The sequence below is a fragment of the Mesoplodon bidens genome, assembly GCF_964165515.1.
Source record: "Mesoplodon bidens genome assembly, chromosome: 2".
Classification (NCBI taxonomy): Eukaryota; Metazoa; Chordata; class Mammalia; order Artiodactyla; family Ziphiidae; genus Mesoplodon; species Mesoplodon bidens.
In genome coordinates this window covers 77,520,507-77,537,181 of record NC_138177.1, presented here as the reverse complement: position 1 = coordinate 77,537,181, position 16,675 = coordinate 77,520,507, and the positions used below count along the sequence as shown (strand labels likewise).

The 16,675-nt window shown below is 39.4% G+C and overlaps 1 protein-coding gene across 2 annotated transcripts; it reads right to left on the bottom strand.

Annotated features, from left to right (window-relative positions):
- Positions 1 to 654: 654 nt before the first annotated feature.
- Positions 655 to 16,151, bottom strand: ANP32E (acidic nuclear phosphoprotein 32 family member E). 2 transcript variants are annotated; one of them, XM_081225748.1, is made up of 7 exons: positions 15,787 to 16,151; positions 12,788 to 12,937; positions 12,184 to 12,306; positions 10,426 to 10,591; positions 9,183 to 9,364; positions 3,722 to 3,776; positions 655 to 3,010 (listed from the first exon to the last, which is right to left on the bottom strand). In XM_081225748.1, exons 1-7 carry the CDS (start codon positions 15,838 to 15,840, stop codon positions 2,940 to 2,942), a joined length of 801 nt encoding a protein of 266 aa, XP_081081874.1. In that variant the 5' UTR covers positions 15,841 to 16,151; the 3' UTR covers positions 655 to 2,939. The 2 variants fall into 2 exon arrangements, with proteins under 2 accessions (XP_081081874.1, XP_081081875.1); XM_081225749.1 differs by lacking the exon at positions 12,788 to 12,937.
- Between the last annotated feature and the right edge of the window lie 524 nt (positions 16,152 to 16,675).

The window sequence follows — 16,675 nt, the reverse complement described above, 5'->3', positions numbered from 1 at the left end:
CTGCAGTTGAAATATACTTCAATATTTTCCATCTGTCAGGAAGCAGAATTCCATAATTAAAATACCCTTTCGATATTAAACTGTAAAGCAATCATGAAAACATTACACTTATGCCTTGACTTTATAAAATAGATTCCAGAGTTGTCTACAAATTAAACATTTTAAAAATCACTTATCACAGGAAAGCCAAAATGAGAGCAGAAAAAATGTTTGATTCAGGTTGGATTTACTCAAGGTTAACATGCAAGAATTATTTATATTTACATTACCTAAGGACTCTGAAGGTAAACATTATACAGTATTAATGGAGACTTTGGACTCATTTTAGAAAACGATTTGGTGTATAAGAGGTTTATAATCACTTTAGTTTAAACTATAGATATAGTTACTTCAACTGTAGGTAATAAGTTATTACTTCAAATCAAAATACAAAAAGTACTGGCTCAATTTGCAACTCAAAAAGGAAAATCAATTTTTTCTGCTCTTTGGAAAGAAAGTTAGTAAGCTGATGAGTTAAACTATTACATTGTAGTAGCTCATATCACATCCAAGCGTTTGAATGTTAACTTTCAAGCTGATTCTGTTTCTAAAAAGACCTTCAAAGCCCCCACTGGTGGTGTTCAAAAAATGAATGTCATACAGTGAAACTAATCATTAACAACAAATCTTCAATTTATTTGAAGCAATTCGGTTTCAAAAACTTTAAGTTACAGCAGTCACAGAAAAAAAAACACGGAACAGTCAGAAATAATAAAAGAATAATCAGGAGCACTGCATTTTTTTGTTGGTTTTTAACACTGTCATGGCTTTATTCAAAACACAGTTGCACAAAAGTATTAACTTCAAAGTTTTTAAGGAGGATTTTGAGGAATTCAACACACTATATACATACTGCCATACAAAGAGCATTAAAATAGGACCAAAAACTTCTACAAAATATAAAACCCACCCTTACTTATTTGCATGAAAATACCACCCACAGAGCTAAGTAAGTCTTAAAAAGTTTTTTGGAGGCTCTAAGTGTTGTTTTCAAACCAAAGAACTCTCATTTTGATTGCACAATAAGATGATTGATAAGAAAGTCAATATATAGATTTAACTTTTAAAATAAGTATTTTATAATCTGGAATACTATGCAATGAGAACCCTAACGGACTAAAACAGGGCATTATAATTGTTAAAAAGGAGTAAAATGTTAGCCTTTTGGAGATTCCAATCCCCCCACTAAACTTATCCCAACAGTTTTATTTCAGTCAGTTATGCAACTTTTGTAGTTTATCCACAAATAACTTCATGATTTTTTACTTGAAAACCCCAAGTCATACATTTTAAACCAAAAAAGAAGCAATACTATATTCAGTAATTTAAATGTGTCCCAGTACGAAAGTGTAACTTCAATTAATTTGCTGATACTAACTTTTTAAAAACTTACAAATATTCAAAACAAAGGGGAAAAAATTTTTAGATAGCCAATATTAAGAAAGCAATTGCCTTGAACATGGAGCCTCCACAACAAAAAAAGGAGATGTACTTGCCTACTCATAATATTATATTTAGTAGCTGTATAAGGAAACACACACAGTTACCCCAAATATTTTTCTATTTTTAATGGACATCCACCTGAAACCAAACCTTAATTTTAATACTGATTTAGTTTCAAATATTTTTCCAACTGTCCAGTATATTTCAATTAAATGCTATATCTGGTAATGCTTTAAAACTATAGAAAGAATAATTAAAGGTTCTACTCAGGAAAATTAGAAATACTTTGCAGAGTGGTATCTAAATCATTTGGGAAGCTAATCTGATTTGAATGTCTCATTATTTATCAACAGGCAATTGTTCTGACTTTTGAGGAACGCACATGCTGCTTCCAAGAGCCTCCTCTGCTTCTTTTCTTTCTTCATCCTCCTAATACAGTCTGTACATCTTGTCAAGAAAGAGATTTACAGTAAGCAGAGTCTGTTGCATAAAACTGTATTGATAATAATATTCATATTTCAGAAAATACTCAATATCTTTCACTTAGCTTGTTTAAAGCTAAGACAGGTCTGAAAAGGTGGTTGAGGTATAAGACAAAGTCATCTTGGGTATCCATAAGTTTCCCAACTCTTTTTTGAGAAGAGGGGAGTGAAACAAGAAAGGAAGGTGATCATAAAAGAATCACTGAGAGGAAAACAAAGAATGCACACTTAAAACAAAATAACAACCGTTGGCAGGTCATGATCTTCAACTTGAAGAAGAAAGGGCTCTCCTACATGTCTCTGAACTCAGTATAAGCAATTTTTCCTTGAAAACTAAAATCTTCTTAGTCACCTGGCTTAAAAGGTTTTAGAAGCCTTCACAAAAGCCATGAACTATATTGTTGAATAGAACCTTTACTATTCTGCTCCTACTTTCCAAGCTACTCATGTGACAAAAAAGCACCCAAATACCCTCAGCCAAAAAAAAAAGTCACTGCACTGCCTTCAAACTAAAGATCTCTGGGTTGCCTCTAAAAAAATAACCAACTTATCATTCAAGAGACTATTTTCATTCCAGATTCCAGCCAACTGTGATTTCAGTTAATTTATAAATAATTTTAAAACCCTATGAATGAAATGCACCATATTATGCCTGTGTAAAAGCAATCATGTTTTAATTATGCTAAAAATGACTAACACAGTGAGCTTTAATTAGAAAAATTAAGATTCTAAATAAATTGCTAGGGAATTTCACAATGGGGTCAATGAAAATTTGTCTCTACGTACAATATGATCATTAACAGACTAGTTAATCTTATTTGGAATGGTAAGGCAAAAATAGTGAAACCACACTTTTCCTATAAAAAGTTACACATTATCTTCTGTAGGGATAGCTATTGTACATGAAGAAACAAAGAAGATGTGATCACTCTATTGCACACCCAGGAACATTAGGGAATCTGGTCTTAGAATGATCTAGTCATCTTCTTCCTCTCCATCATCTTCAGCATCTCGTTTCCTCTTTTCCCCTCGAAGACCTTCTTCTTCTGAAAGAGTAAAAGGAAAACTGTAAAATACTTAATTTTAACAAATGAATATTTGTTAAGCTACAGAATTTTGAATCTTAGTGAAAAGTTAATGGTGTACGAAAATTATAGGTTAAGTTTCCCCTCTGCATTACTTTCAATTTCAGTATTGAAACAGACTTAATAAACTTAGAAATTCATAAATAATGACAGCTTGCTATGCGCCTTAATAGGCTTAGAAATCCATAAATAATGACAGCTTGCTATGCACCCTTGTGGCCAAATCATGAAGTACAGATCAAGAAACCAAGCGCTTGACATCATTGGAATTGTTAGTGAATTTTTAAATTTCTTGAAAGGCCTAGGTAAAAAGAAGCAGAGAGCAAATCTAAAATGGGCATTATCTGGAGTTCAACTGTTCTTCTCTTATAAATAAGGTTTCACCCCCTCCAAAATGAAAGGCCCTAAGAAAATCATAAATTGAGCTTATGGTTCCATTATCTCTTCATTCCTGTTTAGAAAATAAATGTTACAAGCTGTTTTTTTCTTTTAAATGGAATTAATGAACACCCTGAGAAAACTCCTCTTTAAAAAAGGTTTTACACCTTTCAAGGAGTTCTATTATATGTTACCAACATCAAAGAGATCAGTGATAATTTGAATAATAGACTCATTCTTTAAAATCCATGAATAATAGCTTTTTAGGATTTTTGAATGGCTAATGTAACTCACCCTCTTCTTCTTCTTCTTCCCCTTCTTCAACATAGTCATCATCATCTTCTTCATCCTTGAGATTCAAATATTCAGTTTGAATATGATGCAAATCAACTTATTTTAGAAACAGAAATAGACTCACAGACATAGAAAACAAACTTACGGTTACCAAAGGGGAAAGGGGGTGGGGGAGGGATAAACTAGGAGGTTGGGATTAGCAGATACAAACTACTATATATAAAATAGATAAACAAGGTCTTTTACTGTATAGCACAGGGAACTATATTCAATATCCCGCAATAAACCATAATGAAAAAGAATATGAAAAAGAATATGTATATGTATACATATATATGTATAACTGAATCACTTTGCTATATACCAGAAACTAACACAACATTGTAAATCAACTATACTTCAGTTAAAAGAAAAAAAATTCAGTTTGAGAATAAATAAGGCATGACATGGGCTATTCACTGTTTGATAATAATACATTCCAACAGGAGCAAGAACTATGGTCATCCTGTGTACTGACAACCCCTGTCTCACAGAGGTCTTTTTAAAAAACCCAACTAAATCTAGTTTCTTCATGAAAACAAGTTATGTCTGAGACCAGCAATGTTCAAAAGAACTTTCTGCAACAATGGAAATGTTCTGTATCTGTGCTATCCAATACAGTAAGCACTAGCCACAGGTGGCTCCTGAGCATTTGAAATGTGGCCAGTGCAAATGAGGAACTGAATTTTAATTTTATTTTACTTTAACTAAATAAATAAATGTGGCCGGTGGCTAATGGACAGAGTAACTTTTGACTATTTCAAAGACACAGTCTTCTGTTTTATAGACTGAGGAAGGATCACCTGAATGTTAGCCTGAACACAGCTACATGTGTTGAATAAGTCACTTAATCTCTCTGAACCTTAGTTTTCCAATCAATGAAAGAAAGTATTCATCTAGAAAGATCTCTAAGTTCCTTCTACATCTAAAAATCTACATATCAAAATAGCAAATGTCAATAAAAATCACAATAAAACTTGATCTAAATTTCCTGTGGAAGAGTTGTTCTGGATAGCTAAGATTTAAACATAGCCTTGAAACATCATAACCATTTTTTTTTTTACTTTAGCCAACTGGGATAAAATCTCTAAAGTGCATTGCATACTTCTACCACTTTATGCTAAACCTAACATAACTTTTTCTTGAATTGTCATAGTCACCATTGTGACCATGAGCAGTACACTAATTAGTATATGCCAATTCTCTCAAAGCCTATTAATATATATAAGATGGTTTTCTCCTTTTTAAAATGACCCTGGCCTCTACTTTTTCTTTCTTTTTTTTTGCGGTACCCGGGCCTCTCACCGCCGTGGCCTCTCCCGTTGCGGGGCACAGGCTCCGGACGCGCAGGCTCAGCGGCCACGGCCCATGGGCCCAGCCGCTCCGCGGCATGTGGGATCCTCCCAGACCGGGGCACGAAACCGTGTCCCCTGCATCGGCAGGCGGACTCTCAACCACTGCGCCACCAGGGAAGCCCATGGCCTCTACTTTGAGTTATAAGTTTCCCTAGTTTTTATGCCTTCTCTTTTGCAGTTAGTTACCATTTCAATTTTAATCTGCTATGGATTCAGAAAATAGATCAACAAGCTTACCAGAGAACTGAATATAAAAGAGAAAACAGGATTAGAATAATGGCTTGAATACTCTTCTACAAAGAAAATGTCTTTTGTTATGTATACCTTTTACAGTTACCGCCTTGTGTTTGGTTGTGTTCCAAATGGTTAAGTTCTAATATATGTTTGAAAAAATGGAATCAAGCTAGGGGTTGATTGGAGGGTCCCCCCTCCAACCCCAAAATAGTTTACTCCTCCTTAAAAATAGTTTAAATGGCAAATGTTAAGAACTGCTGGGTAGTTAGGAAAAACTTGGACAACTCACACTTTTCAAAGTATCCACAGCTCTATTTGTCTCTAGAAATATTAAACAGAACCTATTTTTCCAGCATTTAGCTTAAAGCCCCTGAGAAACTAAACTGCATGACACTTATATTCAGAAATCATTCTTATACAGTTAATTCAAACACGAAAACATTCCATACCAGAACACCCAAGCTGCCAGGAGCATACGCAATAGATGGGGTAGCAAATAAACTAAGGAACTGTAGTAAAAATCAGGAGAACGTGTGGGCTTACATTTAAAGAAGAAAAGAAAGGAAGAGAAGAGGGGTAGAGGAGAGAGGGGATGGGAGAGTGGGGAAAGAGAGAGGAAAAGAAGGAGAAAGAAAAGGACATTTTAAACATTTCAAATCTGCAAGGAATGATAAATGAGGGTATTTAAATATTTATAATTTTTTAAAAGCCACTTGAAATACTAATCACATTTATTCATGATAATTTAGAAAAGCCCAAGTCTAAAAAGCAAATTACTTCTCTGGATTTTGTTTTAAACAAAACATGATTAATCAATTCATGTTTTTATGCCTTTTTAAAAAAATATATCATCTATTAGATTACCAGAGACTTGCTCTGTAAAGATTATGGTCTTAGTTCCTAACTAGTGGGTAATAAAATGTTTCCTCATTTGTACTATGGATAGTGCAAGAACACAATAATTCCCAATTCTTCTAAAGCCCCCATCTCCATTTTTAATGAAGTATACTACACATACATAAGTCCCTCTTTATACATATTAATTCCTTACCTCTGAAGAGCAGCTGCAATAGAAATAAGACTCAAACAAAGCATAGCTAATCAAATACCATTTCTATTTCCTTCTGATTTCTTTTTTAAAGCTTATAGTCTCTGAAGTTTCTTTGGCTCTTAGCTTCTAAAAACAAGGCTTCGGGCTTCCCTGGTGGCGCAGTGGTTAAGAATCCGCCTGCTAATTCAGGGGACACGGGTTTGAGCCCTGGTCCGGGAAGATCCCATGTGCTGCGGAGCAACTAAGCCCGTGTGCCCCAACTACTGAGCCTGCACTCTAGAGCCTGTGCTCCGCAACGAAGAGTAGCCTCTGCTCTCCGCAACTAGAGAAAGCCGGCGTGCAGCAACAAAGACCCAATGCAGCCAGAATACATAAAAATAAAATAAATAAATTTATTTTAAAAAATAAAAACAAGACTTCATTTTAAAAAACATCCAAATTATCTCATCATGATTGAAAACTTCTGGTCCCAGCTACCTGGGTACCACATTGACTTAATGTTGTATGTATTATCTTAGAGATGTTTGCTCTATACTCCACCACATCATTTTTAGTTAATATTTCCCAGTACTCAATAGAATGATAAACATAAACATCTGCAGTTAGCTGAAGGTCATTTTTAAATGACTTAATACTATTTAAAGAAGAATTACTGGCAGAGAAAATAAAAAGTCAATTGCAGGGAATTCCCTGGTGGTCCAGTGGTTAGGACTCCATGCTTCCACTGCAGGGGGCATGGGTTTGATCCCCGGTTAGGGAACTAAGATCCCGCAAGCAGTGCAGCACAGCCAAACAAACAAACAAAACAAAACAAAACAAAGTCAAACTGCAAAATAACAAGTCCATTATTTTACTAAGTAAATTAAAACTTAGGGGAAAAATATTCAAGTTGTATGCTGATGTAAACGGAATAGGTTGCCTTTCCCCCTGAATACTTAAAATACTTAAAAGTTCTGTTCTTCATTATTGTAAAGCTAACTCATGAAAGCCCCAAACAAGTTTAAGTCCCATTTTTTCTACACTAGTTTCATATTTAAAATGGTATCAGAGGGCTTCCCTGGTGGCGCAGTGGTTGAGAATCCTCCTGCCAATGCAGGGGACACGGGTTCAATCCCTGGTCTGGGAAGATCCCACATGCCGTGGAGCAACTAAGCCTGTGTGCCACAACTACTGAGCCTGTGCTCTAGAGCCCATGAGCCACAACTACTGAGCCCGCGTGCTCTAGAGCCTGTGAGCCACAACTACTGAGCCCACGTGCCACAACTACTGAAGCCCACATGCCTAGAGCCCGTGCTCCACAATGAGAGAAGCCACCGCAATGAGAAGCCCGTGCACAGCAATGAAGAGCAGCCCCCGCTCACCGCAACTAGAGAAAGCCTGCACGCAGCAAAGAAGACCCAACGCTGCCAAAAATAAATAAATAAAATAAGTAATAAAATTTTTTAAAAAATGGTACCAGAGAAAAATCATCATTAATCAGTGATACTGTCTATCTAACTAATGTAAAAGTCATTAGAACAAATAAAAATACAATTTCTAGTCTAAATAAGAGATGTTATTTTTAATAATAAATATTACTTTAAATTATGAATTATGAAAACAAAACACAATAATTTAACATTAGGAGAAAATAACTTATCTAAACTCCCAGGGACTAAAGATCATTTGTTCAAGTCAACTGATTTCCTGTGAACCTACTATGTCCCAGTCAATGTACTGGCTGCTGAGATAGAAAAATGAACAGCTCTCCCCTGAAGGAGCTATCTAGTAGAAAGTGGCCAAATAAACAAGTTTTTACAGAAGTGTCTACAGGCAACAGACACCTAATCAAGGTTCAAAGGTAACAGAGGAAGGAGTGACTGTCTCTTAAAAATTACAGAAAGCTTCAATAATGAGGCAACACCAGAGTTGAGTGTTTAAAGATAAGAATCACGAGGCATGATTTGAGTGGTAGTTACACAAGGATGTACATATATAAAATTTCATGGAGCTGTACATAAAATCAGTCCACTTTACATGCTTTAGTATATTTATGTTTACCTGAGAAAAAAGAAAGTAAAGTTCATTAGAAGGCATGGGTAGAAAGTCATTTCAGATAGAGTAAACAACGTGTATACAGACAGAAAGGCAATAATAGTTTTGTGTGATGATTTAATTTGGTATTGAGGGAGATGAAGCTAGAGAAGGTAGCAGAGGCTAGATAATGAAGGGCCTTGTATGTCTTGGTGGCAACAGGGAAACATTAAAGGGTTTCAAGCAGGCTAGTGATATGATCACATTTGCATGCAGACTACACAGGCAAGCACTATGGAGGATACAACAAAGTGGTGACGCTGTTCTCAAAGAGACCATTTAGAAAACTACTAGAAAAGCATAAGCAAGAAATAATTAGGGGAAAGGAAAGTTTTCACGAGTGCCTATAATGTGCCAGCAACTAGATACTTTACACATATTAGTTTGTTAAATCCTTAACGACCCTATGAAGTTGGTATAATCTCAGTTTTATAAATGCAGAAACTGAGGCTCAGAAACATTTGTAAAATGTTTCCACTATCCCATGCTGCTGAGGGAAGAACAGATTTGAAAGCTATCTAGGAGGTAAAATCATAGGATTTATGATTATCTGGATGTAATATGAACTGAGGGGCAGTGGGAAAAAAGATAGGCAGACACACACACACGTTAGAAACAACTCTCAGATTTCTACACAACTTACTTTTTATATTACTTAACCCTATGCCTAAACAGTTAATTTTCAGTGCACATAAGAAGGTCTATTCACCTGAATTTCTTCTTTCATTAAGTATGAGAGGCCCACCTCCTCTTCTCCCTCTCCCAGTTCTGAGCCTGCTTCATCTTCATCCTCATCCTCATCCTCATCCTCCTCTTCTTCTTCCTCTTCCTCATATCCTTCAGGTGGACCAGCTTCATCTTCCTCTTCCTCTTCATCATCTTCATCTCCATCTTTAAAAATATATTAAAAGATAAGCAAATGTCCAGGCAAATGTTTTTGCCTTGGCCCCTCAAACTCGTAAGCCAATGGGTAGAAAGTATCTCAGGGTGACTTTTTTTTTTTTAAGATTTCTCTTTGATAACATCCCATTTACTGTTTGAGAAATATGGTGTCTAAATATTAAAATTTTCCCAACGTATAGATTTTTCATCAAAACATTACATGGACTAAAGTTTATTTTACTTCGTGGACACTTCAAAACCTGCCTGTCCATCATTCCATCATTTTATAACACTGTTTATCTATCAAATATCTTCTTACATGTGAAAAACTTTTCAACCAATAGTAACAGTGTCCCATTACTGACAACAGCTTTTCTGTCATCTGATCTATTAGTCACCCATTTATCCAGAAATGTATATTCAACTCTCTAGAGCATTTCCATCACCCCCCCCACCAAAAAAATAACATATCCATTAACAGTCACTCACCATCCTCCTCTCCCGCAGTCCTGACAACGTTAATCTACTTTCTGTCTCTATGAATTTGCCTCTTCTGGGCATTTCATATAAATGGTGTCATACAATATGTGGCTTGAGTATGGCTTCTTTCACTTAGCAGAATGTTTTCAAGGTTCACACACTGTAGCATGTATCAGTACTTCAATCATTTTTGTGGCTGAATAATATTCCATTGTATGGATTTATCACATTTTGTTTATTTGTCAGTTGATAGACACTTGGGTTGTTTCTACATTGTGACTTGTATGGATAATTATGTGATGAATGGTTCTTTTTTTTTTTAGTACTATTTTAAAAGTTACCACTTTTACTGGGTGGTGGTTAAGTTTACACAAATATAAAATTTCATGGAGCTTAATATTATAACAATCATTAAATTCCCCAAAGCTATCAGAAATCTGAACGAATACAGGACTAGGACTATGAGTTTTTAAATTTTTGTCTTACTAACGTCTTTTTTTCCCACACCTAAATACCCAGGCCTAATCTAATTTGCCAGCTAGACTGGAGGCTATAACTGTGACACATTTATGAGTATTAAGAATGATTACCTTCATCATCCTCTTCTTCTGAGTCTGGTGCTTCATTATCCTCCTGGTCAAATCCATCTAAGTACGTGATTTGTTGTAGCAGTTCAAAAATACTTTCTCTATAATCTTCCAGGTTTGTGATCTCACAGTTAAACAAGTCAAGACTCTTCAAATTTTTAAGATTTTGCTGGAAAAGTAAAAAGTTAAAAATTACATTCAAGATTTAAAAGCTCATGTTATTTATTTTTAATTCATGAACCAGAACATGTATACAACTTTAAATCAAGAGAATGATTTTTGGATTTTTAGAATTTTATAATGAAGGGTTATTATATCAAGCCCAGCTAATTCTCTTAATAAGGCCCTGGCACCTAAACTCCACGGGAGTAGGAACTTTGTTTTGGTAACTGCTGTATCTCTAGCACCTGGCTTAGTGCCTTACTCATAGTATGCACTCAGTATACTTTGTGGACTGAATCTGTGCCTAAATAGGCAACAACAATAACATGGTTAGTTTAAATCCACAGTCAAGCTTATTTTCAACAATTTCAACCTCCTCCCAAGCATTTTTTTTAAAAATCAGAGCAACAATTTTCAGAGTTTCACTTCATCTCCTTTTCCTTCCCTCATACCAGGAAACAAAGAAGCAAATAAAAATAATCAAGAAAAAAGAAAAAGGAATAGAATTTAAGAAAATACTGGAAAATTTAAAACCAGATATTCACCTCCTGAATTTGATGATAAAATAAATTTCTCACTGATTTAAAAATTTATCTGGGGCTTCCCTGGTGGCGCAGTGGTTAGGAATCCGCCTGCCAATGCAGGGGACACAGGTTCGAGCCCTGATCTGGGAAGATCCCACATGCCGCGGAGCAACTAAGCCCGTGCGCCACAACTACTGAGCCTGCGCTCTGGAGCCCGCGACCCATAACTACTGAAACACGCTCACCTAGAGCCCGTGCTCCGCAACAAGAGAAACCACCGCAATAAGAAGCCCGCGCACCGCAACCAATAGTAGCCCTCAGGCTTCCCTGGTGGCGCAGTGCTTGAGAGTCCACCTGCCCATGCAGGGGATACGGGTTCGTGCCCCGGTCCAGGAAGATCCCATGTGCCGCGGAGTGGCTGGGCCCGTGAGCCATGGCCGCTGAGCCTGCGCGTCCGGAGCCTATGCCCCGCAGCGGGAGAGGCCACAACAGTGAGAGGCCCGCGTACCGCAAAAAAAAAAAAAATTTTTTAATTAAAAAAAAAAAAAAAAAACAGTAGCCCCCGCTCTCCGCAAGTAGAGAAAGCCCGCGCGCAGCAACAAAGACCCAACGCAGCCAAAAAATAAATAAAATAAAATCGTAAAGTAAATAAATTTATTTTAGAAAAATTTATCTGAATGTTTTACTCCAAAGGAAAATAAAGCAGTATCATCTAGATCACAACATATAAGAAATTCAGAAGTTTCAAATGAGTGACATAAATACAAGTCACTAAGATAAAATTCAAGCAAATCTCAGAAAAATTCAACCAAAAAAAAGCAAGTCCATGGGCTTCCCTGGTGGCGCAGTGGTTGAGAGTCCGCCTGCCGATGCAGGGGACACGGGTTCGTGCCCCGGTCTGGGAAGATCCCACATGCCGCGGAGCGGTTGGGCCCGTGAGCCATGGCCGTTGAGCCTGCGCGTCCGGAGCCTGTGCTCCGCAACGGGAGAGGCCACAACAGTGAGAGGCCCACGTACAGCAAAAAAAAAAAAAAAAAAAAAAAAAGCAAGTCCAGAGACAAAACTTTCCACTTACCAGAGCTTCTACTGTACTGAGATCTTTGATTTTGTTTCCACTCAAATTGAGGTAGGTAAGGTTTGGACATTTCTCTGCCAGGACTTCCAAGCCTCCAGAAATTATATTGTCACTAAGTTCCAACTATATATTCAACATGGGGAGAAAACAAAGAATGGTGAAGGCTTAGGACACATCAAAGATTTCTCAAATGTATCAATTTAAAGAAGAAAACAATTGTCATTCTCTCTGGCTTCAAGGGACTGTCACAGTCTTTAATTTCCAAAATCCCACCTATGCCTGCCAAATAAAATATTAGAATCTCTATATAACAGACTTCTAACTCAGGTTTGGTTCCAGTTGTATAATAGTTGGATTTTATGTTTCAAAGAAAAACATTTGGTAGATGTTAAATTCATGCCATAAAGCGATTTCATTAGTCAATTTAAATTTCCAAAAGTAATATGACAGCTGATTTCAAATCCTACAAAACCCGTTTTCCTACCTCTAGAAACTTAGAACCTTCTAATTAAAATGCAGAATGGTTGTTTCATTTGGGAAAAAAATATACATAATAGCCCACGGCATCAAAATCATGATGCTTTCACGCCTAGTGCCAGCTTACCTTTCGAAGTTTATTTAAGCTGGGCAGCCGGGCCAGTGAACTTAGTTCCACATTAGCCATACTCAGAAACTCTAGTTTTTTAAAAGTATCATTCAGGCCCTCAATTTCCCCATTGACACAGAGGCAATTATCAAGGACCAACTCTGTCACCTATAAGAGAGAATATGAATGATTCTTTAGTTTGCAGTCTGTTTAGCAAAAGACCTGGGTTCTGACACTCTGGAAATGTGAATATTAAAACCACCAATTCCTTCATATAGATCCTTTTCATTCTCCCCCCAAATTGAAGTACAGTCTGAAGTCATCATTATAAGTTAACTTTTTAAATTTAAACTTGGACTAAGAAGTTCAATGCCTGCTTCAAATCACTAATAAAAAATTTTTAATTGCATAAAAAAGAAGACTTTGAAAAAGGTCCCATGTGAAAATTGTTTCTGACCCTCATGAAAAAGACCCTCAACATCAGGGCATATATTTATGCATGAGGGGATACCAAGGCTACTGAGAAAGGATTTAAGTGAGTCCTAAAACAGCAGGGAGAAGAAAGGAAATTGTTTTATTCACTTTTTCAGTTTAAACCCCCTTATTTTGGTTGATAAATGTCACCAAAACTCAAAAATACCTTGTTACCCTTCATGAAGAAATGTTAGAAAGCTCCTTCTGAGACAGCCCAGCGTTCATATGTTATTTGTTCTAATATCGAGGTGAAACAATATCACCCAGAACAACACATCCTTGACAAAATGTTATTTTTCCCTGCCACCCTGGTAGAATTTTTGTGATTTCTCCCCAGTCTTGGGAAGGGGGTGCTGGATCCTCTCTTAGGTCAGAGTTGTAACAAAACTTTCTGGTGTGGGCCTAAATGGACTTAATCTTAAGAGGGAGGCAGGAAACCCTGGCTCTCCATTCCCAATGCAAAAATATGTTTGAGGTATTTTGAGAAATAAAAATTAGCAACAAGGAATGCTACCTTCTCTATTTGAACATGACATAATTATTTCAGGAAGCAAAGAAGGCATCATAATCTGTTTAGAGAGGAGGAAGCCAAGGCCCAGAGGGTAAGAATGACTGCCTAGGGTCAGTCACAGTATGTGGCAGAGCTGTGACTCCACTGTTAAGTCTTCTGACTCCTAATCTATCTGAGTGGAGGAGAGAGGGCCACTAGGTTTGGTGTCAGAAAACCAGTTCTTCCACTTGAGTAAGTAACTTCACTGCCCTGAGACTCCGTTTGCTAATCTGGATTCTACAACAATACCATCCACCTTACAAGTCTGTCGGAAGGAGGAAACAACAAACACGAAAAGTGCTTTGTAAACTGTAAAGGGCTATACAAATAGGAGACCGTTATTACACCACAGGGTAAGGAGGGGAGGCTGCAAAAAGGCAACATCCGGCACTCCCCAAAACTGGCAAGGAAATTACTAGGGATAGGATAGGTATAAGAATGGGGAAGGAGGGGCAAACCCACTTTTCCAACCCAAGACATAAAAGAGTATTCGAAATGTGTGCTTCTTTGAGACAGCATTTTAACTTTGATTTTGTTTGTTTTTTCCTTAAGCCCCTAAAGACTAGGCCCTAGGAAACTTCAAGTTATTTGTGGGATGATAGTAGTGACTGTTTCCTCCTCCCTGCTATCTACCAATTTCAGCGAAACAGAGACTTTTTAAAAAGTACATAAAGACCTTGGATTCCCACCCTTCACGCCGCCACAGCCCACCGAACAGACGCTACTCATCCTCCACGCTGGTATGCACAAGCACCACCTCCACCCCTGCTGGAAAAAAATTATATCCCTTATATTGCAATTCTGGGGTTTATTTCAGAGGCCTCAATCAGCAAGACCCTATAGACATTTTCCTCTGCGACCAGAAATGCGAGGTTCCTCGTTGGCCGTGGGCCCCGCTCTCGCGACCTGCCGCTCCGACCGACGGGAAACCCCACAAGGGGCGGGGACACCCCAAGGAAAAAGGGGGTCGCCTCCCAGCCCGCGTTCCCCTAGCGCCTCCGCCCCGGGCGGGGAGAGCTGGGTGAAGCCGAGGAGGCGCCCGCGAAAAGGAGGCGGAAACGCCTCCCGCCCGACCCCCGAAAAGTTGACCACGACCCCGCCTCACGTGGCCCCTCCCAACCCCGTCTCTTTAACTAAGGCGACAGCAGCGAGAGCGCATCATTTAGTTTCGCCGAGCCCATCTTGAAAACACGAAACTTCTACGACCCATTTGTTGAGTTTTGTGAAACCGTCTCCAGGGATCAAAATTGGAGTTGCAGCCACCACGATACGACACGCCGAATTTCGTTACACCTCGGGGGGACGAAGGGGATAAAGCCTCGTGTCCTCTCCCCACCTCCGGTCACTGCGACAAGTCCCAAAACTTACCCGCGGCCGAAGAACGGGCCGCTGACCCAGATTCCGCCTGGCGGCGGGCGGCGCGCACCGCTTCCCGGGGGAGTGGGCGCCGCCAGCAGTGGGCCGACCGCGGACTCCGCGAGCGACCCCAGCCCGTGCCCGGCGCGACGTCGTCCAACGCCCAGGGGACTCGAGGCCGGAGACGCCCCCCAGCCCAAAAAAAAGAGTTGGCAGCACTGCAGAAAAGTTGGACTAACTTCTCAGGCGACGATGGCTGCGGCAGAGGCGAGTGGGACCGGGGGGTCGCGCCCACGCCGCCGGCCCCAAGGAGCTGGAACGTGAGGAGCGAAGCGGCCGAGCGGCCCCCAACACCCCGCTTCCCGCCTCCACGAGGCCAGGACGCCTGACTCGAGGAGAGGAGAAGGGGCTAAGCCCCCAAGCACACACAAAAACGCCCCTAGAAACTTAAACCCTTCGCCATTTTAAGTAAAAGATTTTAATGATTTATAAGTTAAAATTAAATATTTTCCCCCAGCCCTACCCCCAGATGGGGGTTAATTCATTACCCCGCCCCACACACCCACCAGGACCCCCAGAAACCCGATCCTCCGAATACAGGGCTGGTGAGGAAGGGGAGGGGGCTGAGTCATCTCACCTCCTCCGGGGCTCTGTCCCTTAACTCCAGGTTAATCCTCTTCTTCATCTCCATGTCCTCCTCCTGCTCTTCTGCTACTACTCTCCTCCCTTACCTTTTCCTGCCTTTCCCACTACCCCCAACCCTAAAATTTTAAAAGATTTGGAAATGAATGAAAAGAAATGCAAATATAAACGCCCACCACCACTACCAGATAGGTGTGGGGGAGAAAGAAGGGAATAGCAAATGGAGTCCAAGGAGTTGGGACTCTAACTCAGCTGCCCCCACCTCCTTGTCCACACACTCGCGCGCGCACTCACACGCACACACATACACACACCCGCAGTTCCTTCCCCTTCAATGGCTGCTCGGAGACTGAGCCTCCATGACACGGCACCGCCAACCCCCTGGCCTACACTCCACCCACCTCCCGAATGTATTGGTTGATTCTTCAGCATCTCACTACTCCACTGGGTTACATAAATGTCTATCAGTCTTTAGGGAGGACCTGAGCCAGAAACACTGTGCGTATTGGCTACGACCAAGCGCGCAGTTAACTCCGATAGGTCCAGGAAGGTGTTCGTCCCGGGGAAATGATTTTGAATCCCAATAGCCCCCCTCCTTTTCTTTGTGTGATTGGCGCGCTTTCCCTAGACGATCGGACGGTTTTGAAGCCTGTCGGGTTTCTTTTTGTTTTTGTTTTGCCTGTTTTTAGTGTTAAAGGAAGGAAGAAAGCATCCTTCTTACGTGTGGAAGTTGCGAGACAGATAATTTAGCACACGACACCCACCCGCTCTTGGCGGTTTTAAAGCACAGCTCCTGCTTTTTAGCCAAAGTGTACAGCAACGTGCACATCACATAAAAAGGACTCCTTCGTGGCACTGTCCTGCCGGAGATAGGCTTCTGGTGC

What these genes read in the sequence shown, in the direction of transcription:
- ANP32E (XM_081225748.1), bottom strand. Translation starts at nt 15,840, where the DNA reads ATGGAGATGAAGAAGAGGATTAACCTGGAGTTAAGGGACAGAGCCCCG. An exon ending in GCTTAAATAAACTTCGAAAG is followed by an intron (nt 12,307 to 12,787) that starts GTAAGCTGGCAC and finishes TTGAATATATAG; the next exon opens with TTGGAACTTAGTGACAATAT. An exon ending in GGAAGAAGAAGAAGAAGAGG is followed by an intron (nt 3,011 to 3,721) that starts GTGAGTTACATT and finishes TTACTCTTTCAG; the next exon opens with AAGAAGAAGGTCTTCGAGGG.